The sequence below is a fragment of the Eretmochelys imbricata genome, chromosome 3 (assembly GCF_965152235.1).
Source record: "Eretmochelys imbricata isolate rEreImb1 chromosome 3, rEreImb1.hap1, whole genome shotgun sequence".
In the NCBI taxonomy this organism is placed as follows: domain Eukaryota; kingdom Metazoa; phylum Chordata; order Testudines; family Cheloniidae; genus Eretmochelys; species Eretmochelys imbricata.
Window position 1 is genome coordinate 37,398,821 of NC_135574.1, and position 27,081 is coordinate 37,425,901.

Genomic DNA, 27,081 nt, shown 5'->3' on the forward strand with positions numbered 1-27,081 from the left:
AGAAACGTAGACCTCAAAATAACTGCTCTGTGAAAGTCTTACTACATTTGGCCTGCAGCTTCAAAGTTGCCTCTTAGGATTAATGAAATGAGTGAATGAAGAACAGATTTCAGATGCACACAGGGTCAGGTCAGTGCAAGCAGTAGAGGTTATAGTGTGTCATGCTGATACCAGAACGAGGGAAAATGAGAGAGGATGAGAATTGCTTAATAATATAAAAATGACATTTTCTCTTTCTCGGTCTGGAAAAACTAAACAAGTAAAACCATTTTGGTAAATCAATGGCATCTAATAATACTTCTCAGGAAGCACATTGGTAGCATAAGTAGCTGTGACAATGTCAGGAAACTGGTATCAAAACCAGGCCCATGGAAGTCCTTAGATGGCATTAGTAGCCTCCACGCTACATTGATAATGATGAACCACCACCCCTGACCAGCAGCCTTAGTGCTCAGTGTCTACAGCTCCACAGCAGCCATACCCGAAGCCCCTGAGTGGCAGGACAGACAGCATTCCCATGGGATACCTGGACTATATAAAGATCCTAACAGGAAGAGGAAGCTGTCTGAGCATTAGGCCATTGTCTGCTGGTTGTTGCCTAAACTGTTTTGCTGCATTGCCCTGCTGCCTTGCCTGATCCTACCTTGCCACCTCGCCCCTTGGTTTGGATCCCCTAGCTACTGACCCCCTGAAAGAATGCCGACCATTGCTTGGGAATAGCTCTAATACCGATTGCCCTCCCGGCTACCAGACTACCCACACAATACTTGATCATGGCTCTGGACTTCCCTATGTCTGCTTCAGCCACTGAGAGTTAGACACTTCAGTGCCTTTGTTTTCTGTGCACTGCACTTCTCCATTTCTAAGAGCTCTGTCTGTTTGCAGAGACAGAAGAAACACATACACACACTATGAATTTCCTTTTGGGTATGTCTGCACTGTCCTTAGTGATGTAATACCCAGCTCACCTATACATACGTGCTCTAGCTTTGATCGTGGATGGTAAAAATAGCAATGCAGCTGTGGCAGCAGCTTACGTTAGCAACCCAAGTACATACATAGTATATCGGATGGGACAGTACTCGAGTGGCTAGCTCAGGTTGCTGCCCATGCTGCTGTGGCCACACTGCTATTTTTAGTGCACTCGCACAATCAAAGCTAGTGCTTCTATGTTCGCCTGAAGTGGGAATTACATTGTGCACCTGCAGTGTAGCCCAGCCCATAGAGACTACTTTGCTTTTTCCATATTTTTCTCCTTAAGCTCAAATAAAAATAATTTAAACGGAAGGTTTATGGTTGTCCTTCATTTTTAGAAAAACCTAATAGTAGAGCTCATTGAAAAGCATAGGGGACAATTGTTACAATTGTGATTTTTTTAAAATAAAATGTAAAAGTATGAGATTTGAAAAATCTTGACTAATTCTAATAAAAGTCATAGTTACTAAAAAGCCACTCCAGATACATACAGTAACCCCCTGTATTATGGTTTGTCCCTTTCAAACTAAGGACATTGTTTTCATGTCTAATGCTAGTGAATATCTTGTCTTCATTATAGCTACTTTTTACTCTTGTTTGTTTACTCTAAAAGAGACGGGGGTAACGCCTCTGTTTAACTAGCCATAGCTGTCACTTAATAACCATATTGGTAAATTGCCAGTATGCTTCAAATACAAGTAGTGATGTCTCAATCGTTAGCATAGAAAATCTAGAAAAAAGTAATAGACCTGGGAGTCCATGATCACGTCCACGCTGTAAATTTAATGATGCTAAGTCCAGTGACCCATTATTGGACAATACAACAAGCCTTTCTGTTAATTCTTCATTCATCATTTGATCCTGCATCTGTAGTTTTGCTGACTTTGCTAGAATACCTCTTAGTAAAGGGTCCAAACCTCCTTTAAAACATAAAACCAATGCAGTGTCAAAGTACATGTGAAAACAAAATCTTTATAAATTTTCTTAACATTTCTACATCCACTTTTCACTCTATATTTTTAAAATTATTCACCTTAAATGTCTTTAAATTCAAACAAAACAATGATAGAAAACAATAATGCAGTTAAGAGGCACTGTCTGTTTCCTAAGACAGCAGAAACATTGCTAACAGACTGATTATATGAGATGGATGAGATGTTTCTAAAGAACAGTGTTTGTATGCTTCAAAAGACTAGTTAACAAAAATAAATTTTCCCAGTTGACATTAATTCTTTGGGCACTGTTCAACAACCTGAACCAATGATGCAATTAAATGAATATTCTTGATTTTATAAGATTTTGAAATGCAATTAGGAAGAAGTTTGAAAAATGCTGCAATAATGTGAAAAGATGTAATCCACATAAAAACATACCTTCTTTAATGAGCCTCCAGGGACTAAAAAAAACTTCATGCATATGAAGATTTGGGAGGTCTGGGTCATCTTGATACTGAGCATTAAGTCTCTTTATTATTGGGTGTATTGTTGCATGACCAAATCGAAAAGCAGCTGTACAAAAAACATTTGAAGCCGTGGGATTTATTTTGTGATCATAGCCTTTATACAGTCCAAGATACTGATTAAAAGCCTCTGGGCCAATGATTTTTGGAATATAGTCTCTTAGAGTAATAATCTAAAAGAAAGAAAAAAAAATCGCAGTTAATATTTACATAATATAATAATGCTTCCCACTAGTATAGTGCCTTTTCATCCAGTGATTTCTGAGCACTTTACAAGCATTAATTAATTAACACTTTCAACAACCCTGTGAGGTAGGTAAGTAGCATTGTCTTCATTTTGCAGATGAGGACAAAGAACTTAAATCACTTGCCCAAGATCATACAGAGAGTCAGTGGCAGGGATAGGAATAGGACCCAGCAATCCAGTCTCCCAAATCCCTTGGTACCAACATGAGACCAAAGCCTGGTATGGACAGATTACTGATGTGGTCTATAATAGCTCCCTTTGACGTTAATGAGCTTGAGAACTCCCTGATACCCAGCATTGATTTAAATCCTAAAAACTGTATTGGGACAGCATAAACTACTGAGCCTTTAAACTAAACCAGCATAAACCATGAAAAGATTTTGTTTTCAGTCACATGTTTAAATGTTTACTCCAAGAATCCTTTGATAGACATTTGATACAAAACAGCAGGCAATTTAAAGATCACCACAAATCAGACTGTATAACGGAAATACATAAATATCTCCTATCAAGTGCTTTTATAATGTAATAGAATTACTGAAGCATATAAAAAAGCTTATTAGTAATACTGACCAATTTCCTCCCCCCCCCCGAAGAAATGATATATTGCACTGAATAAAATGAAACTGCATTACAGATTAAAGATTACATCTGAATTTATTAAAGTTTAATGGGAGGAATATGAAGTATAGTGAACTCAAAATATATTTTAAGTTTGATAGAATATGTAGTAAACCAATCAGACAAATACATTAGAAGCTTGATATAATGCATACTGAAAATCAAGCAGGAATAACATAGTCTCATCAGATACTGGGTTTCATTGTCTTTGGTATGTCACACAGAAAAGCAAGCTTCAACGAAGTCTATAAGATATGACACTGCACATTTGCCAACATTCATGCTACATAGAGCTGTATGGGCAGCTGTTGCTCAGTCTTTTTCAGCTTCCACTCTTCACTTTTCTAAATTAGTTATATTCACATAAGAAAGAAGCTAGCTCAAGACTTTGCACAGCTGCTTCATTAGATTAGATTTTTCTTGCATGCTGTCTGTCAAATAGTTTTTTTTTTAATTGCTGGAAATTAGTAGTGTGGTTGTCATTTAAAAATTTAATATTTGCCAACACTTATCACACACACAGGTATTGTTAGCTCCAGTTGTAACTTTAGGTTTCAAGTCAGCTTTGTGGCCTAGTAGTAGCATATTTTGCTATCATATAGAGGGCTGGAGTATGGACTTTTCAAGTTTGGACCCTCCCTTCTGAGGCAAGCAGAGGTTGGAGATACTGAGGAGGTAATACTCACATCTCCAGGACCAGAGTGAAGCCAGGAGAAAGGAAAGTGAGTACTTTGTTTCATTATCAAGCAACCCAAACTGGCCAAAGTAGAACAGAACAATGATGTAAATGTGACAAAGTCAACTGCAGGCACAAGCACATTGGGAATCTCTGCCATATAGACATAACAATTCATGGACTGCCTTTGCTCTCCCATTCCAATGGTAGGTCCAACCAGGAGGCAACTAAAGGCCAGATCTCAACCTCCACCCATGGGACTGAAGGAGGAGGACAGTTCACATTCAAGTTCTCCATGCACTGCTGAAGACAGGGGCTCCAATTTTGCCAAAGGTCATTACAATTATAAGGCGAACAATGTAAATGAGCCTTGTGTATGTGTTGTCCTGTGCTGGAAGATTCAGGAGTTTGGTAGGGTTTGGGTTTGAGGGGTGGTGGTGCTGTGCTAGGCAGAAGTGTTTTACAGAAAATGAAAGGGGAAACTGAGGAGGATACTGGAGAAAAAAATCTGGAAGCTGACATAAAACTACAAGAACTGCATATTAGAACCTCTGACGCATAACCCTCGGAGCAGGCTCACAACCTAATTAACTTGGGCTTGTGTCAAGGGGTGGGGAGAAACAATACAATTCATTTAAAGACTTACACTCCTGCTGAAATTTAAAAAAGAAGTCTAAGCCCTCTGCAGAGGTTCAAAATGATTTTTCAGTGCATTTGATATGCAGAGCAGTATATGTGACACAGAAGAAAAGTGTGCCACCTAATCAGAGTGAGTGATTTTAAAGACGTGTTTCTTTTCATATTTGCCATGCAATAATCATCATAGTTTGTTTTAATACAGAATTCTTTATATATTCAGCCTCTTCTACGTAAGTGACAGAACATCCTTGCCTAAAAACACTTCAACCTAATCAGCACCAAAGAGCTGTAGCTTTACAGGGAAAAAGAAATCCGGAGTTATTGTACTACACTGCACTAGAATGTATCATTTACTTTGAGACTATTTATGAGTGTGTGTGTTTGTGTGTTTGCAATTGAATGGATGGTTTCTGGAATGTAGGGCACAAAGGGTCAGATCATGCTGAGTGCACTCTAATCCCCGAGACATTAGCAGGATTGGAGGCCAACTCAGCTCCTCTCAGGAGGCACTCAGCACCTCAGAGCATGAACTCCAACCTCCACAAAGAACCTCCTAAAGATGTATATTATAATCAGTGATATCAATACCTACTTCTTCTAAAGAGTGACATTGCTGCAACAGCGTACAACTTCCTAAAATATGGGCATTAGTGTCATGGCAGGTGCCATAAATTTAGTAGCTGAATTACTTCTTAATAGTATAAGTAGACATTAGAATAATTAACGTTATTTAAAACATACTCATTAACCTGATTTAATGGGACAAAATAGAGTTCTGATTTGCTGACAATTGACTCAATCCTCAGTTCTTCCCAAGGTCAAACTCCAAGGTACGTTGCCAAAATTTTCACAAAGGCCTCCCTACATAACTGTGTAACACATCTGGTGAGAAGGTGCAGGTGCTTGCAGAGTAGCCTCAATCGTATCTGCTACTGGTCCCAACAGAAACAAAATACTGGATTAAAGGGACTATTGATGTGATCCAGGATGGCAATTCACAAGCTAATTTAATTCAGGGGACAGATTTCTAACAAGTGGCTTCCAAGAGTTGCTAGTGGCTTTCCAATACATGACTGCTCAGAGCATAGGTGCTGACTCTGTAGGTGCTCCGGGGCTGGAGCACCCGTGGAAAAAAATAGTGGGTGCTCAGCACCCAGCAGCCACCTGGCAATCAGCTGTTCAGTGGGCTGATCAGCTGTTTGGCGGTGGGCAGAAGGCACTGGGGGGAGGGGACGGAGCAGGGGCGGGAAGAGGTGGAGAGAGGGCATGGCACTGGGGGGAGGGGGCAAAGTGGGGCCGGGGCCTTGGGGTGGAGTGGGGGTGGAGCACCCACCCAGAAAAATGGCGCCTGTGGCTCAGAGGGTTTAATTCATGGTTTTGTCTGAATACAGAGTGAGTATTAACATTAACATACTACATGTTTCATTACTATTCAGGAGCAGGTTAATTTTCAGAAAACCTAGTTAAAGATGCTGGCCTCCACCTTGGAGTGTGCTAAAAAGTGCTTCCTTTGTGTACATACTTGGTGTGAGAGGTTTTCCATTGCAAGGATAGTCCATATTTTACTGTGTCATAATTCCCCAGGAGAATTTTTCCAAGAATGTGCAATACAAAGTCTTGCTGTTAACGTTGACAGATTATTTTATTTTTTATTCTGTTTAAAATGTAGATCCTTTCCTGAAGCTTTAAGTTGATCTCTTCAATTTGTGTAACTCATAAACAATTTTATATAAATTTCTGTTTAAGCAGCATATTTTTAGCTGCAGGTGCACTTTCATATTTCTTGCTCCTCAGATTCAGGACATTGCCTTTAGAGTCTGGCTTACAACAAGGCTTTATGCAGTATCCTGAGTGCAAACACAAAAAGAGCACTCCCATTCAGATTGCCATTGCAGGAAGAAATGGACTATTATTGCACCTTACAGACATTCAGTCCAGCTAGGGAAGAACAAACAACCATCACTTTACAAAGCAGACGTGAACTGAATTGGATTATCCAAAAGAAGGACAAAAATAAGGCTGAAACAGAAATTACTTGCCTATGAAGAATAATGCCTATTATTGTCACAGAACGAGATAACGCTCACAATAGATTCAGATCCAGGTGACAGCATCAAGCTTTAGTCTGAGAACACAATGCAGCCCCTAGTGGGTAAGGAAACAGACAGCCACTGCGCTGAGCAAAGACTGGTACTCACTAACTTCTTATATACTATATTTGGCATGGGTGGCCTCTGGTGGGCAAAGACCAATAGGGAGTAAGGTATATTAATTTAATTGCAAGCCCTGCATAGGTTGCATGAGTTCCTTACAAACAGGATAAATTATAAGCACTGCTCAGGCTGCATGAATTCCTTACAATTATAGAAATGGCTGTGAGGCAAGTAGGTAGAATCTGCTGACTTTGTGAAAGATCTCTTTAGGAAGTAATAGAAAATAACCAATCATAGTAACAACAGCTATAATGTACAGCACATGTCTATTACATACTTATAACATCTACTAAATATTTGCTAACCCTTTACAAACAATTTGTAAACGGAACCTTATTGTAAAGGGTGACCCATTAATGAATATATCCTCTGAACATATCTGTGAGATAGGGAAGTATTGTCATTCCCATTTTAAAATGGCAAAAATTGATGCACAGATTAAATGATTTGCCCTAAATCACACACAGTGTGTCTCCAGAAGAACCTACAATAAATAAATTCCAGATCTCTAGACATTCACTCCTGTATCAAAATCATGGACATGAATATAAAGGCACAGAGCTCAAGATATTTAGAAGGAATTGCCTTACATTTTTCACACATACTCTTATCACTTGTCATCAGATCTTGGCAGTTCTTTCTCCAACCATTTTAACAAACTCAACCCTTCCTTGCTGTCCAAGTGCTAAAATGCGAGTTCATGGCTTGGTGAGAACCTGCTGATTACTATAACCCCCTCCTCTTTGGCCTCCTTGAGACCCATTCTGGTACTCTCCAGGACAAGCATTAAGAGAGTATTAAGGTTGCAAAATGAAGGGCTCACAATTAGGGAAAAGACAAATTTAAGGCTGCCTGTGGAACCTTAATTCAGCCCTTGCTGTGAATGTATTAGGGTATAGTCTTCAGTACAAGTGGGTTGTTGTTGGATGGTATAGGAGGAATGGACCCATGCTGTTTGAGAAGCCTTCAAGAAATTGCATGATCTTTTCAGCAAAATAGGAAGATAGTTATTTGCCAAGCTTAGTGCTGGGTTCTGCTGTCAGCATTCAGGATTGATGAAGCAGTTTACCACGCCACACAGCAATTTAGGGCAGGCTTTGGGAGGCTGAGGGGAAGGGTCTGTTGACCTGTAGTACAGCCTCAGCACTGGCTTCAAGAAATGCTTTACATCTATATGAATGAAGAAGGGAGTTATTTATTTTTAAACGGCAGAGAAAGCTGGAATCACATGTTAGAGTTACTATCTAGTAACCCAAATGTAAAATACATTTTTATTTCTGTGTGTGACCTAAATTCATTAAATTAAATCCTTAGTTTTTAAAAAAAATATTAATATATCAGAGCAGAGTTAAGGTTGCTAGTAGCATTTACTGGCATTTGAGTGCTTACCTTTGCAACCGTAACAGTCTCTTCATTTTTTTTTTTTACTATATGAAATTTCCTAGAATTTTAATGACGTTAAAGGAACAAAAAATTGTACTTTCACTGTTTCCCTAGACAGTAGTCCTGATTCTCTTCTCATTTTTGCATCAGGACAAATGAGAAGTAATCCCACTCAAATCAGGAGAGTTACACTGATGTTTGTGAGCAAGTGGCAGGAAAAAAAAAGAAAGGTTGTCTAAACACCCCCAAAATAAATCTTGGCACATGTGTCACAACATTGAAATCATTCGTTCTTGCCTCCATCATTGAGCATGAGCTTGGCTGCACTCTGAATGATCCAGGGCCCAATACATTGTACTACAACATGGAATTAACTGTGCATGTTTGCACAGCACAGTCCTCATCATTTAGAATATTGTGAAAGAATTAAAGTGTTGCCATGGTTTAAACAAACTACTGCACTTGTGTGAAACATGCTTTCCAAATCTCCATAACTAAACCAAATCAAACCCCCAGAACCCTGAAAGGCACTTCTCCCTTCCAAGGGCTGTATTAATGTCAAGTATCTACTTCTATTTGCTTGTCAGTAGAGCTGTTTAAAAAGCAACACTGGAAAAAAATCCAATGGAAATAGTGCTTTTAAAAAAATCTTATTCTTAATTTTTTTTAAAACGGATGAACTGGTTTTGTTCAAGCTCTCCATAAATATGCACTCCCAGGGAGAGACTAGATCTGGACATATTCAGCCCAAAAGATGAAAATCTTAGAAAGTTATAGCAACTGAATATAGGATTCTGGAATGGAAGTTTTAGATAACTCCAACCATAGCTTTTGCCTGTGCTCTGGTTATTATAACACTCTAATAAAGATACTACAATTACATCCACTGAATGAGTGTCCCTAAACAGGCTAGATCAGCTCAAATATATTCCTCATATGCCACAGGCTGATCTCATTAGTCTGTGATACTGGTAGAGATAATAAGTAGTCCAGAGTCATACAGAATAATACCTTGTGAAAACTATTTTGTTTAAGGGCATGATTTTTCATATTCCTACCCACTAACATAAGAGTACAGAGAAGCCTAGTTTTGGGATTTCTGATTTGCTCTTTTCTTCTAACTAGTACAAAGAACCATTCCGAGTTTGTTAATACAACGATTTTAAAACAAAACAAAACAAAACAAAACAAAAAAACACTTATGAGAGAGGAATTGACTTTGGAGAGCTGGAAGAGAAGCTAATGGCCTGACTATCTAAAACAAACTGATTATGTACTGATTTCAAATAAAAGGAGTTATTTTTCTATGACTATTCTTTCTTCGTGCAACCAGTAGTCTCACATCGACTGCACATGGTTTCCGGAAGGAATCATTCTATGTTTACTGCAAACAGCGAGTTCAGGTGGAAGGAGAGCAATATTTTTTCATGATCATTGAAGTCTGTTTTTCTCCCTATTACTCTTCAGAAAAATCCACAATCTGGTGTCACAAATATTTCAGCTGCTAGCAATTAGAGACTGGGTGAAAGGCCTGTTGTTTCCAAAGTGTTCCAAATCTGATATTTCAGATCCAGTGCTATGGATTATAACAGAGACCGGATCAGTGTGAACAAGCAGAAATAACCATTTTCCCCACTGGAAAACTGCTAAAGAAAAGTTATTTTTATGACCTAAATATAATTTTCATGTCCAAATTCACAGTTCAGAGTGAATTGGTAATGTAAAGAGTTTTTACTTGATTTGGATACCTGGATGCAATATTTACTCTAATTGTCTGTGAATCAATAAATACACTCTGTAATCTAAGGGTAGGTTTTTCAAACCCCAATGGAATGATTGGGAGAGACATATTTTAAAGTAAAATGAAAACAAAATATCTCATAAGAGTATCTTAATGTTGAAGATTATAATTCTTGAAAGTGAAAACCTGGTGGATGTTAGAATTTCAGTTTAATTATGAAGATTTCTACTCATTGATTTAATATGAAACTCTGTATGTCTACTTTCCTGTCTGCTTTGTTATTTTCCATATTGATTTCTCCTTCCCAAGTTTTAGAGCCCAAAGTCTATGCCCTAGGGGTTTATGCATTAGTTTGGTAGTGTGAAGCTTATGGTCTTTTTATGGAAGGAGAATATTTGTTTATAGATTTTGCATTAGAAAGACAAACTTTTGTGCACTGTGGGAGATTTACCTACTTTTTACTTGTTTCCTTTTCCAAAATTGTTATAAAGAAGAGAGCCAGAAAGAGTGAAGAGACTTCAGTAGAATAAACAGATAGAAGGAAAAGTCTGAGGAAAGAGGAAACGCAGCTAGAAAGTCCAGTAAAAGAAGCCAGAAAAAATGACAGCAGAGAGGGGTGGGATCTGAACAAGTGAAAGAATCTAAATATCAAGATGTTTGAGAAAAGAATGAAAATCTGACACCAAAAATCTGAAGTACAAAATAGAGACAGCAAGGAAAGGAACATGGCCCTCAAAAAGCCATTCAGCTCATGAAAACACATTTTCAGTTTGTGCTTAATTAAATTGTAGCAGAGTCATAGGAATAAACTGACAATTAAGTAGTCAGCCAACCTGATGTAGAGCACCAACAATCTTGCGAGCTTCTTGGTAAACCGTTTCCGAGCTCCAATGCCTGTTCAGTTTTCTCAGTGCTTTAGCCAGGCGGTTGTGTTCTCGCAGCCACAAGGTGTGCATAGCTGTCAATGAGATTACTTCACTAGACCTGCTGTCCCCAGCCATAAAGCATTCGATCCTTTCAGCTTCATCTGAGTTGGGGTCTTGTGCACAGGGAGATGGGACCTGGTCTACAAAAGGCAGATATTCCCGATCATTGTCATAATATCGCACATTTACTCTAAGGAGGCCTTCTTTGCTTGTAAAATTCCTCAGTTTGTTTTCCACAGCAGGCGTGCTGCCATAGACAGTGGAAGCATCAAGGAAAGATGTTAAACCATTGATCTGTTCTCTTGGTTTCAATGTTGATAGATTTCCAAAGAGAATTCTATGATCGCCAGTGCCACATGCAGGAGATGAACGGTAAAAAGGCATGCACTCTCTTCCTGTGGATAGTGTATCATTGGCAAATACCTGTGTAATAAAATAGACATTTTCTGCAGTGAAAATAACATAGCTGGACTGGAAATGACTACTGCACTAAGGGTTCCATAAAGGTTTCCATTCTAAGCCCTACTTTTCAGTTGCTCAAATCTTTTTGAAACACCTATTTTCTGGACTGAAATTTTCTAGGCTTGTCGCTGTGTTCTTTATTTATGTTTTTGAAGTTTGAGCAAAAATGGTCTAGCCATTTTTGAGAACAGGCAGAGTGAAAAAAATATACTTTCTCCATTAAAAAAAATGTACTGCTATGTTTTCTGAACAGTTCTATTGAATTGAACTCATGAAATTCATCATGAATTCATCTCTTCAGGTCTCACTGAATAGAATTGCTTGTGAGTTCTGGTGAAACTGTTCTGGTAAAAATCGTTTTTGACATGATCAAGTTATGAAGCATTGACCATTGTGTGCTATAATAGATTTTGCATGAGTTTTCTCATTTCAGAAAGCCATGCTGCTTGCGCACGTGCAGTTAATCTCGCTGCCTACACGCAAATATAGTGAAGTGTCCATAGTCCAGATCAGGACTGTGCAAAAGCTTTTGCTTCAGAGTGCTCGTCTTTGTACAGTGTACATGGATCAGGGAGACTTTGCCTCAGTTAGGGCCTGATCCAAAGCCCATTGAAATCAATGAGATGTATAGAGAAGCTGTGATGTCAAATGACATCAACATCACTTTTACTTCAATGATTTTGGGATTATGCTCTAAATGGACATTTTGTGGGGTGATTAGGAGGTGTGCACCATGGAGGCCTCTCCCCGAACCTCTTAAGGTGAGTAATTACAGAGCTTCTCTCCTGTAAGCCTTCTTAAATAAGCAGGCAGAGGAGGATGGGATCTCTTTACATTTTAGGAGACCCAAGAGAGAAAATCTGAGTCAGCTATCCTGTTCAAGAAAATAAAATTAATCACTAAAATAAAAACAACCATGTTTCAGAATGTCTGAAGTCTATATGCCCTGTTTAATACAGAGCTGCTTTTATGAACTGCAGTTTTCTGAAAATCCCATCATTTCCAGATTCTAACCGATCACCACGCACAGTGTAATGAGACATGGTGAGCCATAACAAGTATGTGTCAAGCCCAGGAGATTAAAAATACACACCTCCAATGAAAACTGCTGTTAAAAACATGATTTTGAGTTTCAAAGAATATGCAATTATGAATTTTTGGGAAAATCTATACTTTCTTTCCCATTGATCTTTTACCACTGGTAAGCAAGTACAGGTAACACTTTCTGAAGTTGCTGAAATATCCCCCAGAGGGGAACCATCTGCAGACATTTGATAAAGTCAAACACATCTGCTTTGAAGAGACACCTGACCTAATCCGCTTTTTCTTTTCATCCTATTTCTTTGCTGTTCAATTTTCAAACAAATACTACAGCAGCAAAGAAGCATGGACAGACATATTAATGTTGCAGACATCCTACAAGGTCATATAATTATCTTTCACATTTCTACATTGTTTTGCTTAGATTTTTGTTATGTAAACAAGTTAGTTCAGCAGGCTCCAAAACCAGTGTTGACATGGGCACAAATTTGAGACAGCTGGAATATCCTGTGAAAAGATCAAAGGGGTGTGGAGGGGCTGAAGGGAGATCACAGAAGCAAGAAATCTCTTTGGGGGTTATGGAAATAAAATCTGATTTAAAAGGGGTGAAAAAAGGCTAAAGGGAATTGTGGAATGGAGCTTAACAACTTTACATGGTGCTGGTATTTTTATCTTGTTTGTTAAATAGATTTTTCTAACTACTGAAAGCTCATCACTGTAGGAAGTGCTACTATCATGTTAAAGCAATACTTGTTTATTTTCTAAGCTTATTAAAACCTGTCTGCTTAAGAAATCCTCTCACTTCTTTCCCCATTAGCTAAGTAGGATAGTTTCAATGGTAGGTTATTATATTTTGTGAGTAAACATATATTTTGTTTATTTTGCTGTTTCTTCCTTCAGTTGTTGAAATCAATTATTTATTTTCCCTTGGGTTTCCTGTCTAGAGTTTGTCCCCATTATTAAGACTCTTGCTGCTACTGTGGTCTCTGCTTCCCTTCAGCTGGTAGGGTGAGCAAAAGGCTAGGTTTCTATTCCAAGTACAGTGTCTTCTGAGACTGACAGCTACAGAGTTCTGTGTGCATTTGACTACCTCTTGCTTCTAATTATCAGGAAACGGTTGGAAGAGTTTGGGTATAATTGAAAAATGTATGTTTGGTCTTTAACTTAGTAAACAGAGAGGACCACAACAAAATAGACCAAGAGTCCGTGGAGTTCACAGTAAATATTCTTTCGTTAACTGCCTCTGCAATTTTAATTCAGATTATTCTGTGCCCCAATGGAGGAAAGCAACAGTAATGAACATTAAGGGACTGGCAGAACTGCATAATGAAGTCCTTTTCTTTTTCATGGGCTAAGTAGTGTGCAGCCAGCAGTTCAATGTGCAAATGAAAATTTTCTATGTTATTTTTTCAAATGACATCAAACGTGACCTGGAAAAAAGTCCTTTTTTATTGAAATGAATATAAAATGGCATTTCTCTCTAAAAATCAATGAAGAATATTCTTATCAATCCATTTCTTTGCAAAGAATAATTAAGGAGGTAAACAAAACAAAGCAACCCCCCCTCCCCCCCCAAAAAAAACCAAAAACACCCAGCCTGGCTATGGTAGCTTTCCTGGGTTAGCTGCATATAAACTTAAAATTATATTATAAATTCACAAAGGAACTTGCTGGTGGTGAAGTGTAGCAGAATGAAAGTCACACACTGTTTCAACGCACTGCATTGTCTTCTAAGTCCTACAGTGAGCTGGTTCTGTGGAAAGTGACAACACGATCAGAGGTGTTTGTTGCAGTTTTTTTAAAGGGAATTCAGGGCTTGTGGAAGTTTTCTATATTCATAGCAAGGAAAACTCAAATCCTCTGTTTCTGTACAGGAGATTCTGAGAGGCAGGGTAGTCCATGGCTCAGAAGACAGACCTAAATTCTATTTCCGGCTCTGACACTAGCTTGCTGGGTAACCTTGGGCAAGTTATCTCACCTCTCTGTGCCTCAGTTTCCTTTCTCACCTTTTGTGCCTTGTCTATTTAGATTGTAAGTTTTTCAGAACTATCTCTTATTATGGCTCTGTACAGTGTCTAGCACAATGAGACTTTGGGGCTATCAGTTGGGGTCTTTATAAACTACTGTAATACAATAAACAATAAACCAGGACAGAACAGTAAACTATGGAAGCCCTAATAATGCTCTACTGTGCCTTGACTCTGACCTGAAATGACCACTGCAGGGTGAAAAAGCATCTCAGTCTCCCCATCCATTTAATTATGGGTCTATTTTACAGCTGATGCTGTTTTAAAGATATAAATTATGCTGGTGATTTTTGCCATTTATTGTTGAAAGGGCCCCATGCAGGAATCAGTCAGGGCTTGCAGTGGTCATATTGAAAAGGTTTCTTCTGTTTTGAACATTTGAGTGGTTTGAAAGAGATTCCCTGTACCTAACCCTCAAATCAGGAGAGATTAATTTTAAAAAAATTAGAGACAAAGCCCAGGTAGGACTCAGAAAGGCTAGGATCACTATGACAAAGAGACAGAGACCATTTTAGAAGATTAAGACTGAAACCTCTTTAAATATGTACCTCTCTAAACAAAAGGCTCAATATATTTTAATTAGATTGGGATTAGGATAAATAGTTCTGACTACTGCAGTTCATTTAGTGGATAGCAAGGGCACAGACAGCAACTGTACATGAGGCTGCTGGGCTCAGAAAAAAATCTAAACACTCTGGCACATCTCTACTGTGAAAGATATAAAGGAGAACTCCTGTTTTTTATAGACAGGTTTCTCCATTTCATTAAGTCTCGGAGAGATTACTGTGCATAGCCTGTCTTTCTGGATACAATATTTCCCACCTCTTCCTGTCCCAAAGAGTTATAATGCTCTGTTAAAACAGCTGTGGTACCCCATCCCAGTACTGGATGAAGTGATACCTTTATATCTTTCTGAAAGATGTGAACTAGCTCAACCAGAAGTTATGGGCTTGATGCAGGAATCAAATGAATTTCTGTGGCCTGAGTTATGCAAGAGGTCATACTAGATGACCGTAATGGTTCTTTTTGGCCTTAACATTTACGAATTCTTTACTTACATTACAAAATATGCTTTTTGAGGTATCACTTGAAAACTAATGTACACAATAAGTTATGAGTTATGAATATATTCTGGAATTAAAACTAACTAAAATGTGTTTGAACCAGGTATATAAGGAAGAGTTATTTAACAGGTCTATCCTGAACATAAGAATGTGTATTTACTTCAGTTTATGTATAGGCAGTAAACAGATTAATCGGGCTGATGGGGGATAGAAGCAAACCTCATGCTAGCGAGGGAGAGAGTACAGCATGACATTTGCACCCAGCAGGAGAGAAACGTTTGGTCTGGGTTTTACTTTTCAGAAGAATTAATTGCAAAGGTTTACTGGTTTATAAAGATGGGGGGTTGAACATCAAGTGATATGAATTGAATCAACTGATTGTATACAATATTACTGTAGTATAAAAGCATATCGAGTGAGGTCTTTAATGAAAGTTAAAGAAACACTGGTGATAAATATCATTGTGAACTGTATGTATTAGCATTATGTAAGGAATTACAGATACTCATTGATATTAGGTTGTACAGGCTGCTCAGACAGGAGCAAATGTCATAGCTACTTACCTGTCTCTAATTAAGTATTATGGAATCGAAACAATGGAAGCCCCATTTACATAAAAAACAAACCGGGGGTGGGGGGGCAGCCACAAGAAGAGAGGAACAGCATGAGGTCATCCTGCCTCCTGAGACAAGTTAATTGAACTATGGAAGATAGAAGTGAGGACAAAGCCCATCTTTGGCATCAATCACTAGGGAACAGAGCCCTTGCAAGCTGAGAAAGATGGTCCTTCAATCAAGAGGGTGAAAACCTTGCTTAGGCAAAGATATGTCACCTAGGAAGACAAGGGAAGCGAGAACCTTGTACTTTTGTGGAAAGTCCTGACTGAGGGGAAGTCAGCCAAGGCTGGGAAGAAGAATGACGGTAAGGAAAACATCAGAAAAACATCTTGAACAAAGCCTGTATCTTGCTAGATTAACTTTTAGAATTGTATTTTGTTTTGTTTTACTTGTAACCTTTACTTAAGCTTGAACTCACTTAATCCTATTTATATTTTGTTAATAAATGTGTTCAATTTTACCATAAACCAACTCAGTGCTATATTTAATGGGAAGGTTATATTTACCCCTCGTTAAGTTAATAAGCTGTGATGTGCTTTTGTGTCTTTAAAGGAACAAAAAAAACCCAACAACCCATATTATTTCTCTGTACTGTCCAGGAGAGGGCTGGACATTGCATAGTACATAGTTTTGGGAAAATTTGAAATTGGGAGTGTGTTGGGCTCACCCTGCCCACAGAAACAAAGGCTGTTTGGGTCAGGCTGTAGACAGGCTGCTGGGGTCAGAGCTGCTGAACCATGGATTTCTAATACACAGACACTGAGGGCATGCTGGTAGGCTGGTGGTGAGCAGCTCAGGTTGGGAGTTACAAAGGCAAAGCATTGTGAGGCTCCCAAGGTTATGGACAAACAGTGACACAACCCATCACTGATCTGGACTGTTCCTCAGAATGTGACAATTTGTTACCTGTTTTTTTGTTGTTTGTTTCTTTTTATTTTGTGTTTCAAAATGGAAAAAAAAAAAACAACCTACTTTAGCTTTCAGGAGAAAGCTCATCCTTGAGGGAAATTTTATTAGCTCCCTTTTCAAAGTAAGAAAAATGCTTCATCTGGTCACAGTAAAGAACTGCTTTGTGTAATATTTCCTATCGCCTTGGCAAAAGTGCATGTGAAGTACTTGGCATATAACTCAGAAGTAGAAGTACATCCATCTTCATCTGCCCTGGTATTAGATCCGAGAAATCTAATGGATATGGATGTACTTACACGCTGAAGAGGGTGGATATTTTTCACAATTTAACAAATATTTGATGCAATACCATTTGTTATAAAAGGAGAGCTTCAAAATTGCTTAATGCAATCACCTTTTTGTTCTAAGGAAATGTCAGCTACTGCCCTCAAAGTCTCTAAAACTTTGTAAGAAAGTAAAACTCAGATTATAAACACTCTGTACATAACAGGGTCCATTAGAAAAATGAACCATCTTCATTTGATACTCTCAAAACGCACAGTTTTCTAACGTCCCAGGAGACGTGTCATGGCATGTTTGATATGTCTTGGCAGGTAAAAATATCAAGTAAAGCTAAGGAGTATGATTAACAAGAAGAAACAGATTCAAGATGGTAAGGACACATCTCTTAGGAGCTTCTTACCTGAAAAATTAAAAAAAGAAAATCGGGGGTGGATGGAAGACTCTGCTTAAGATGATTGCTGTTCTACTGTATCTACCTCATGCTAATGGAAAGGAACTGCCAGACAAGAAGCACATCATAATTGAGCGGTCTAACTAGTCAATAGAATGAGTAAAATATTCAAATGATGTCACTGTCATTTGTTTGGAATCATCAAAGAAACAATGAAGAATAGAGATGGGCAAACCTCAACAGATTTAAAGGTTCAGATGACATTAGCTTAGTCAAGAAAATAATCCAAAAGTTAGGATATTAATCTAAAATTTATTTTCAACATCTAAACAGTCTGAAACTCCCTCCATGATTTCCACAACAGCCTCACCTGCTACTCAGAAGGCTATAGATCTGATCATCCATTGCCCTACATCGTGTACAGTCATTTATTCAAATGGAAGATGAATGCAAAGTGGGCTACTTTGAAATAGCATAAAAAACTGCAGAAGGTGCAGGGCAATAGATAACCAAGTCTTATGCCTTGGGGGAATCCACAGTTTATCACTAGGAAGCTCTGTACAAGAATGGAAGCAGTGCTTTCAGAGTAGAAGCAGTCACAGGATTGAAGTCAGGTTTTAGGGTTTGAACATGAAATTCTTTACTGAAGCTCTGGTGTGTGGGGGGGGACAACTCAGTGTTATTCATAATGTAGGATGGGTGGGAGTGGGAACATCCTTGTGGGACAGCATGTGGAATTGTAAGGGTCCATGACAGTACATTTGTGAGTTTCAAGCTGTATTTCAAGTTTGCCACCTATCATCTGTGTGAAACAATGATCTTACTTATAAATTCATCAGGCATGGTATAGAATCATGTATCTATGCCAGCTCATTTCTTTTCCTACTAGGAAATCACTAGCTCCTGAAGTCCGACTTTTCCCATCTTCTCAAAGCAATGACCCCATGTTGTAAGTGTTGCAAAACTCTGCAGATCATTTTAGCCACATAGTGAGAACACATCTCCTTTCAAAAGTTTGCATTAGCTGATGGAAATATCCTTGCCTTCCCATGGTAAAATTACTGCACTTTAGCTGAGTGACAGTTTAAAAAGAGGATTATTTATGATGATTTTCCTACTTTCCTCACTGGAATTCAAAAACCTTGATACATGAAAATAGTAACAACATTTTTTCTTGCCTGATAGAAGAGTTCTCTACAACATAAACCCCACAGCTAAAAATCATTATATTTGTACTAAATATCCTTGATATCCTACTTTTATCTACCTATTCATATGTGGAGATGAATATAGGATTATCTCTATATAAATCTATTTATATATCTGCCTTCCTGCATCATTAATTAATTATGTCAGACTGCAAATATTCTATTATTTTTTGCTTTGTTATTTCTGCATGATCTGCCAAATGCCATTCTCTCACAATCTACTTTACCTGTGTCATAAATATAAAGGGAAGGGTAAACCCCTTTAAAATCCCTCCTGGCCAGAGAAAAATAATCCTCTCACCTGTAAAGGGTTAAGAAGCTAAAGGTAACCTCACTGGCACCTGACCAAAATGACCAATGAGGAGACAAGATACTTTCAAAAGCTGGGAGGAGGGAGAGAAACAAAGGGTCTGGTCTGTCTGTCTATATGCTGCTTTGCCGGGGACAGACCAGGAATGGAGTCTTAGAACTTTTACTAAGTAATCTAGCTAGGTATGCATTAGATTATGATTTCTTTAAATGTCTGAGAAAAGAATTGTGCTGAATAGAATAACTATTTCTGTCTGTGTATCTTTTTATAACTTAAGGTTTTGCCTAGAGGGGTTCTCTATGTTTTGAATCTAATTACCCTGTAAGGTATCTACCATCCTGATGTTGCAGGGGGGATTTCTTTACTTCTATTTACTTCTATCTCTATTAAAAGTCTTCTTGTAAGAAAACTGAACGCTTTTTCATTGTTCTCAGATCCAAGGGTTTGGGTCTGTGGTCACCTATGCAAATTGGTGAGGCTTTTTATCCAACATTCCCCAGGAAAGGGGGGATGCAAGTGTTGGGAGGATTGTGCATTGTTCTTAAGATCCAAGGGTCTGGGTCTGTAGTCACCTAGGCAAATTGGTGAGGCTTTTTATCAAACCTTGTCCAGGAAGTGGGGTGCAAGGTTTTGGGAAGTATTTTGGGGGGAAAGACGTGTCCAAACAGCTCTTCCCCAGTAACCAGTATTTGTTTGGTGGTGGTAGCGGCCAATCCAAGGACAAAGGGTGGAATATTTTGTACCTTGGGGAAGTTTTGACCTAAGCTGGTAAAGATAAGCTTAGGAGGTTTTTCATGCAGGTCCCCACATCTGTACCCTAGAGTTCAGAGTGGGGAAGGAACCTTGACAACCTGTTTGCCAACTAGTGCTTTTCCTGAACAAATAAATTTTAAATCATACCTTTATTGGAAAACATGATTTTTGGTTTTCACATGTCATCTTGCATTCTACTCCTCTTAGAAAGGCAGCTCTGTTTGTACTCTGAGGTGTGAATGAAATGTCATGACTTATGTATTGTCCCCACACCATAATGATATCAGAATATAGATTGTCTTCCGTAACATTAGATGCACGAATAATTTTTCTTGTCACTTCACGAACCTAGGAAAAAAAGAGCTAATTTACCTGGGATGCCAAATATTATTTACCTTTCACGGATAAAACACTAAATAAGCAGAGGAAGTAGTGATAAAAGCTATCACTTTTGCCAGGATATTTTATGTTGTGGAGTACTTCTAATGGCTTGTTTTAAAAAGACACTGACAGGCTGATATTCCTGTTCAAAAGCTGAGATGTCAGTACTACAAAGTGAGTTCAAAGCTATTTCAGCTGAGTTTTCCTGTTTAGTTACCAAATGAGTAGGACATCTCTGATCAGCTTCTTTTCTGAGTCTTTTGAATCACACATGTTTTCTTTTACAATGTCTAAAAAGTTTTCGTTCTATTCTTTTAACAAAGGTGCAGTGTTAGCAGGGCAACCTCCAAATAATGCAGTTACTGGGGCTTCACACTGCTCCATGCCATACAAGCTATTCACATACAAGACATTTTAGGTACCAAACAGAGACCCAAATGTTCCACTCAATATTCCCAGGCAGAAGGAAGTCAAGACCCAATGAATCTGTCTGTGGGGATAGCCAGCTCCTCAACATGCTCCTTATCTCAACTCTGCAGAAACCCTTCTGAGAGATTTACATGAGGGGATGCTTACTCAACATGGCATAGTTGCCTCTTCACCCAACCAAAATTATCAGGGCAAACCAACACAAGTTAATACTGACTGAGACAACATTATCTTTCAGATTTCTCTTTGGGGCTGTGAAACACCCTCTCATGGACAGCAGGCTGCTGAGTCACACTGCTGAAAGAACTGCACAGAAATAGTGGGTTAGGAGACAGTACAGCGGTACACACCCTCTGTGCAGATGGCAGGGGGTCTGTGGCCCAAAACCCCAGCGGTTTTGCAGGATTGCAACTTGATGGGAAACTCACAGGAATGGGGGAAAATTCATTGAAAGTGCACATTGGTGGCATTTCCAGTCTCCCACATGGGAAGAACTTACTCACAGGAGTATAGAGGCCATCTGTGGTTCACTGTAATTTACTGACAAAGGTTTTCATATCTCTGTAACTATGTGCTGTAAATGACCATGGAGATGGCTTTGAGCTACACTGTCTTCTAATATTCTGTCTTATGGTAATTCTAATATTTCTCCCTTACCTTTACTCTGTATGTTCTGCTATGTAGACTCCCTCCTCAGGCCCTACGCTACCAGCACTCCCAGCTATCTTCGAGACACCACTGACTTCCTGAGGAAACTACAATCCATCGGTGATCTTCCTGAAAACACCATCCTGGCCACTATGGATGTAGAAGCCCTCTACACCAACATTCCACACAAAGATGGACTACAAGCCGTCAGGAACAGTATCCCCAATAATGTCACGGCAAACCTGGTGGCTGAACTTTGTGACTTTGTCCTCACCCACAACTGTTTCACATTTGGGGACAATGTATACCTTCAAATCAGCAGCACTGCTGTGGGTACCCGCATGGCCCCACAGTATTCCAACATTTTTATGGCTGACTTAGAACAACGCTTCCTCAGCTCTCATCCCCTAATGCCCCTAGTCTACTTGTGGTACATTGATGACATCTTCATCATCTGGCCCATGGAAAAGAAGCCCTTGAGGAATTCCACCATGATTTCAACAATTTCCATCCCACCATCAACCTCAGCCTGGACCAGTCCACACAAAAGATCCACTTCCCGGACACTATGGTGCTAATAAGCGATGGTCACCTAAACACCACCCTATACCGGAAACCTACTGACCGCTATTCCTACCTACATGCCTCCAGCTTTCACCCAGACCACACCACACGATCCATCATTTACAGCCAAGCTCTACGATACAACCGCATTTGCTCCAACCCCTCAGACAGAGACAAACACCTACAAGATCTCTATCAAGCATTCTTACAACTACAATACCCACCTGCTGAAGTGGAGAAACAGATTGACAGAGCCAGAAGAGTACCCAGAAGTCACCTACTACAGGACAGGCCCAACAAAGATAATAACAGAACGCCACTAGCCATCACCTTCAGCCCCCAACTAAAACCTCTCCAACACATCATCAAGGATCTACAACCTATCCTGAAAGAAGACCCATCACTCTCACAAATCTTGGGAGACAGGCCAGTCCTTGCCTACAGACAGCCCCTCAGCCTGAAGCAAATAATCACCAGCAACCACACACCACACAACAGAACCACTAACCCAGGAACCTATCCTTGCAACAAAGCTCGTTGCCAACTGTGTCCACATATCTATTCAGGGGACACCATCATAGGGCCTAATCACATCAGCCACACTATCAGAGTCTCGTTCACCTGCACATCTACCAATGTGATATATGCCATCATGTGCCAGCAATGCCCCTCCGCCATGTACATTGGTCAAACTGGACAGTCTCTACGTTAAAAGAATAAATGGACACAAATCAGATGTCAAGAATTATAACATTCATAAACCAGTCGGAGAACACTTCAATCTCTCTGGTCACTCAATTACAGACCTAAAGGTTGCAATATTACAACAAAAAGACTTCAAAAACAGACTCCAAGGAGAGACTGCTGAATTGGAATTAATTTGCAAACTGGATACAATTAACTTAGGCTTGAATAGAGACTGGGAGTGGATGGGTCATTACACAAAGTAAAACTATTTCCCCATGATTATTCCCCACCCCCACCTCCTACTGCTCCTCGGACGTTCCTGTTAACTGCTGACAATGGCCCACCTTGATTATCACTACAAAGGTTTCCCCCCCCGCCCCGCCCCGCTCTCCTGCTGGTAATAGCTCACCTTAAGTGATCACTCTCCTTACAATGTGTATGGTAACACCCATTTTTTCATGTTCTGTGTGTATATAAATCTTCTCCCTGTATTTTCCACTGAATGCATCCGATGAAGTGAGCTGTAGCTCAAGAAAGCTTATGCTCAAATGAATTGGTTAGTCTCTAAGGTGCCACAAGTACTCCTTTTCTTTTTGCGAATACAGACTAACACAGCTGCTACTCTGAAACCTGCTATTAAAGAGTAACTTATAATAGATAAAAGAACACAAATAACTATAATCTGCAACTAAGGGAAAAAAGAGCATAGAATTTTTATTTTTTTTTACATAGCACTAATTTCATATTCATATATTGTATGGTATTTTAAAGTGTAGTTTAACAAAAAGGGGGGGAAGCTTGTTGGTGTTATGCTGAATGATCAGATTCCTTGCAATAGTACAAGCGTTTTTTTAATGTGTTTCACTCCATTAGCACAAGACTTAATGAACCTGGAAATATGTGCGATTGATAACATCCACTGTAAAATTTCTCATTGAAATGTCAGTTTTTCATCTATAAACCCCACACTGTACTGCTTAAAGTTATGATGCCATTTAATTTGTGAAAGGACTTGAAAGTGACATTAACACTAAAATTTGTCTCCCATCATTATTAAATATGTGAAGGGTAAAATGAATACAACAAAAGACTGTGGTTTCTGAGTCAATATAGTAAGAGGTAAATCTGACAATTTGAGATGGGCCCGAAGCAGACACACCAGATCCAACCCTCTCCCCTGAACATAGGGAAGTTTGCATCCAGTTTCAGATATAAATGTTTTGGTTCAGACCTTTCACTATTGCCAGCTCTGCTGTATTATAACAATTTCCTGTGCAAAAATCCTAAGTAATTCAAAAATCCAAAAAGTAATATTGCAGTGGTTCCTTACATTAGTAGTTTGAATTACATAATAGATGAAATCATGGTATGTTGGTAATATTTGTGCAATTGTGTTATCGTAATGTGCAAATAAATTGTATTGATGTATATAAAATGAACAATATATTTACCTGCAGTACATTTCCCATTTGTGTTGTTATCCAGAAGCTGCCTTAAGTAACTACTGTGCATGTAATAGTCTCCTTATAGTGAATTAATGATTTCTTATTCAAAGGTTCTTATCACAACTGCAGAATAAATGGCTCTCTGTTTACCTCAGCCACCAAGTTCATTAAAAAGACCACACAACTGTAAATGTACATAGAGTAGGATTTTCCACTGGCCACTTTATAGGCCCAACTCTCTCCACAGTTCTCGAGTACAGACTTTTATAAAACAAGCACTGTATAAAAATCTGGTTTGGCAGTACCTCAGAGCAAATTTCAATTCAGTAGTTATTCAATTTAGACCATTACCAATCTATTTTCAGACAAAGTGCTGGTGATATAAACCGCTGAATGCACTACTGTGATGCAGTTATTGGAATATGTATTAAAGTTTTAATTGCAAAGGCTTTGCCTTCTTTCTTAAATGTCAAATCCATGCCTATACTTCAGGTACTAATTAAATAGCCAATAATGGCCCAAATCCTTACTCAAAGAAACTCCAACTGAAGTCATGCCTAAGTAAGGTTTGAGTATAAAGAGAGGACTCAGGTAGTTGGACTCCTGAATATATGCTTGATTAAAACACACCACTCCAAAATTTAGGCCATGTCTACACTTACAAGCTTACAGTGGCACAGCTGTAAGATTGTTCATATAGCTATGTTATGCTGATAGGAGAGAGCTCTCCCGTCGACAGAATAAAACCAGCTCAACGAGCAGCAGTAGCTATGTTGGCGGGAGAGTGTCTGTGTACACGAGCGCTTATGCCGGCAAATCTTATGTGACTTAGGGGGTTGTTTTTTTCAGAAAAGTTGTGTCGACGTAAGTGCTAACGAACCATATTCAACTGCAGTTTGACTTCATTGATTTAAAAGGGATTGTACAGTCCCAGGCATGCATGTAGCCCAAATCAAGTGTTTCAAATGATTTCGTGGTGTTCTAACCAATGGCAGTTGAGATCCATTAAAGAAGAAGTTGGGATTCCATCCTTTGGGCTGGCTGATTCCATCTTCATAAACTGGAGGGAGCCATCTAGCCAGAGCAGTGTTGGAGGCTCCCCATCTAGGATGTTCCCTGGGGAAATAAAAGATTAGAAAATGTTTTTTCCAATGGTTTTAATTTTAAAATATTCATCAGACATGAGTGTATTTCCAGATACTGGGCTATTTATTTAAAAGATCTCTGAAAAGACACCAAGGCATACCAAAGCCAATTTGCCCCAAAGGAAGGGCTAAAAAGACTTTATTTACTAAAATAAAAAATTTCAGGGCCTGAACTTTTGTTCCTAGCTTAGGCTACTCTCCTTTAAAAATCTACGGGTGCTTTGCCCACATAAGGACTTTGAGACTGTGTACTCATTCATTAGAAAAAAAGGGAAAGAAATGTTACAGCTCTTGCTGGCCTTCATCAAGTGCTCTTGTTTAGAGCTTGGAATTGGGTGTTAGGGCAGGGAAGAGTGGGGCTGCAGGGAAGAGGAATGATCCATGGGTTGGTGAGGATGTAGGGAGGCAATCGTCTTAGGGAGTAGGGATCATGACTGGGAGTGAAGAAACCTAAGGTGAAATTCGGTCTCCAATGAAGTCAATGACAAAACCCCCACTGAGGCCTGGACTGGACCCAGGTAGTCCTCCTTCCATCATAAACATATCTAATCTACCTATCACTTAAAATCAAAATACTTTATATTGGAGAAAGGATGTGAGACTGTCTGGATCAATAAATTGGCGACTGAGCTCAAAATAAGCAGGTCAGAAGCACAGACAGGCCCAAACCAAATCCTCAGAATTTTTGGTGACTCTGGATCTTAATTCTGTAAATAGTCCCTATTTTTACAATGAATTAAACTAAAAAACCCTAATTTCCCCTCCTCTCCCCCGCAATCTGTGATATTTAAAATTCAGATTCATGTTTTGCAGCTTCAGACCATCTCATGATGCTGTAATGGCCCATGAGAAATTAGTTTAGCACTCTCAATCCGGATCATAAACACCTCTGCTCCAGCCCAACTGGCACCCCTGAAAGCCAGGGACTAAATAGGCATTGAAATTGAATTTCCCTGTTACTGGAGAGGTAGGATAGGGTAGGGTTGAAGCACATTGGTGGGGCACCATGGGTAAGTTGGTGCAGTTCTGTAGCAAAAGGCAGTACTTAAGTAGGTGTCTAGGATGCTCAATCTAGTACATTTCATAACTTGCTAAATACACACAATATTCAAAAGCAGAGATAAAATATTAAAAGCATATTAGGTTTACTCTGATATGCTAAGGCTGAGCCACAAAGAACTAGGAATGTTCAGAGACAGAAAGTGGAACTAACTACAGGGTGTTACACATACATCTATATGCTATGGAGACACTAAATTGGGAACAATTATTTTATTAATCCTCCACTGATCTTCAGCATACCAAAGTGGCTTAATTTGCAAAGCTATATGGGACAGTAATACACTTAATTAACCCGAATAATTCACACTGGAAGGTTGAAATGTGCCTTAATAAAGCATTCAAATTAGTTACAGTTGATTTGTCTTTATTGAAATTGCATAAAATACTGCACATAATGTAGTGCTATTCCACTCAATTAAAAATAATGAAATGTTAATTTAACTGCTTAACCAGTGATTTTTCTCCTGATTGCTTTTATATTTTAGCAGCTCACTAGAATGTTACTGCAGTAAAATCCCTTTCAGATGCTTTTTATTATTATGTAAAGATGGAATTAATGCCCTCCTAAACAGTGTATCAAGCCTGTGTAGTTTAACAAATACACTTGATTCTATATTTATGGATTCCCTCTCTATTCTCTGCATTCACATATTATAGTTCTACTTATTTTTAATAGTATCTGCTGTTTCAAAACTGAGCACTTTGGAAAAGTTCATTAAAAGGCAATTTATGACCAAAATGTAGAAAGAAAAGACTATGAAAAAGATCCAGAGATG

General features: G+C 38.9%; 1 protein-coding gene across 1 annotated transcript in view; it reads right to left on the reverse strand.

Annotated features, from left to right (window-relative positions):
- TPO (thyroid peroxidase) overlaps nucleotides 1–27,081 on the reverse strand; it is a 53,700-nt gene that overhangs the window by 16,368 nt on the left and 10,251 nt on the right. The window contains exons 4-8 of the mRNA XM_077811467.1: nucleotides 25,085–25,214; nucleotides 20,092–20,292; nucleotides 10,788–11,303; nucleotides 2,349–2,607; nucleotides 1,725–1,895 (exon numbers count right to left, since the gene is read on the reverse strand). Of these exons, the coding sequence (XP_077667593.1) occupies nucleotides 1,725–1,895; nucleotides 2,349–2,607; nucleotides 10,788–11,303; nucleotides 20,092–20,292; nucleotides 25,085–25,214 (1,277 nt within the window). The remainder of the gene's footprint in view (nucleotides 1–1,724; nucleotides 1,896–2,348; nucleotides 2,608–10,787; nucleotides 11,304–20,091; nucleotides 20,293–25,084; nucleotides 25,215–27,081) is intronic.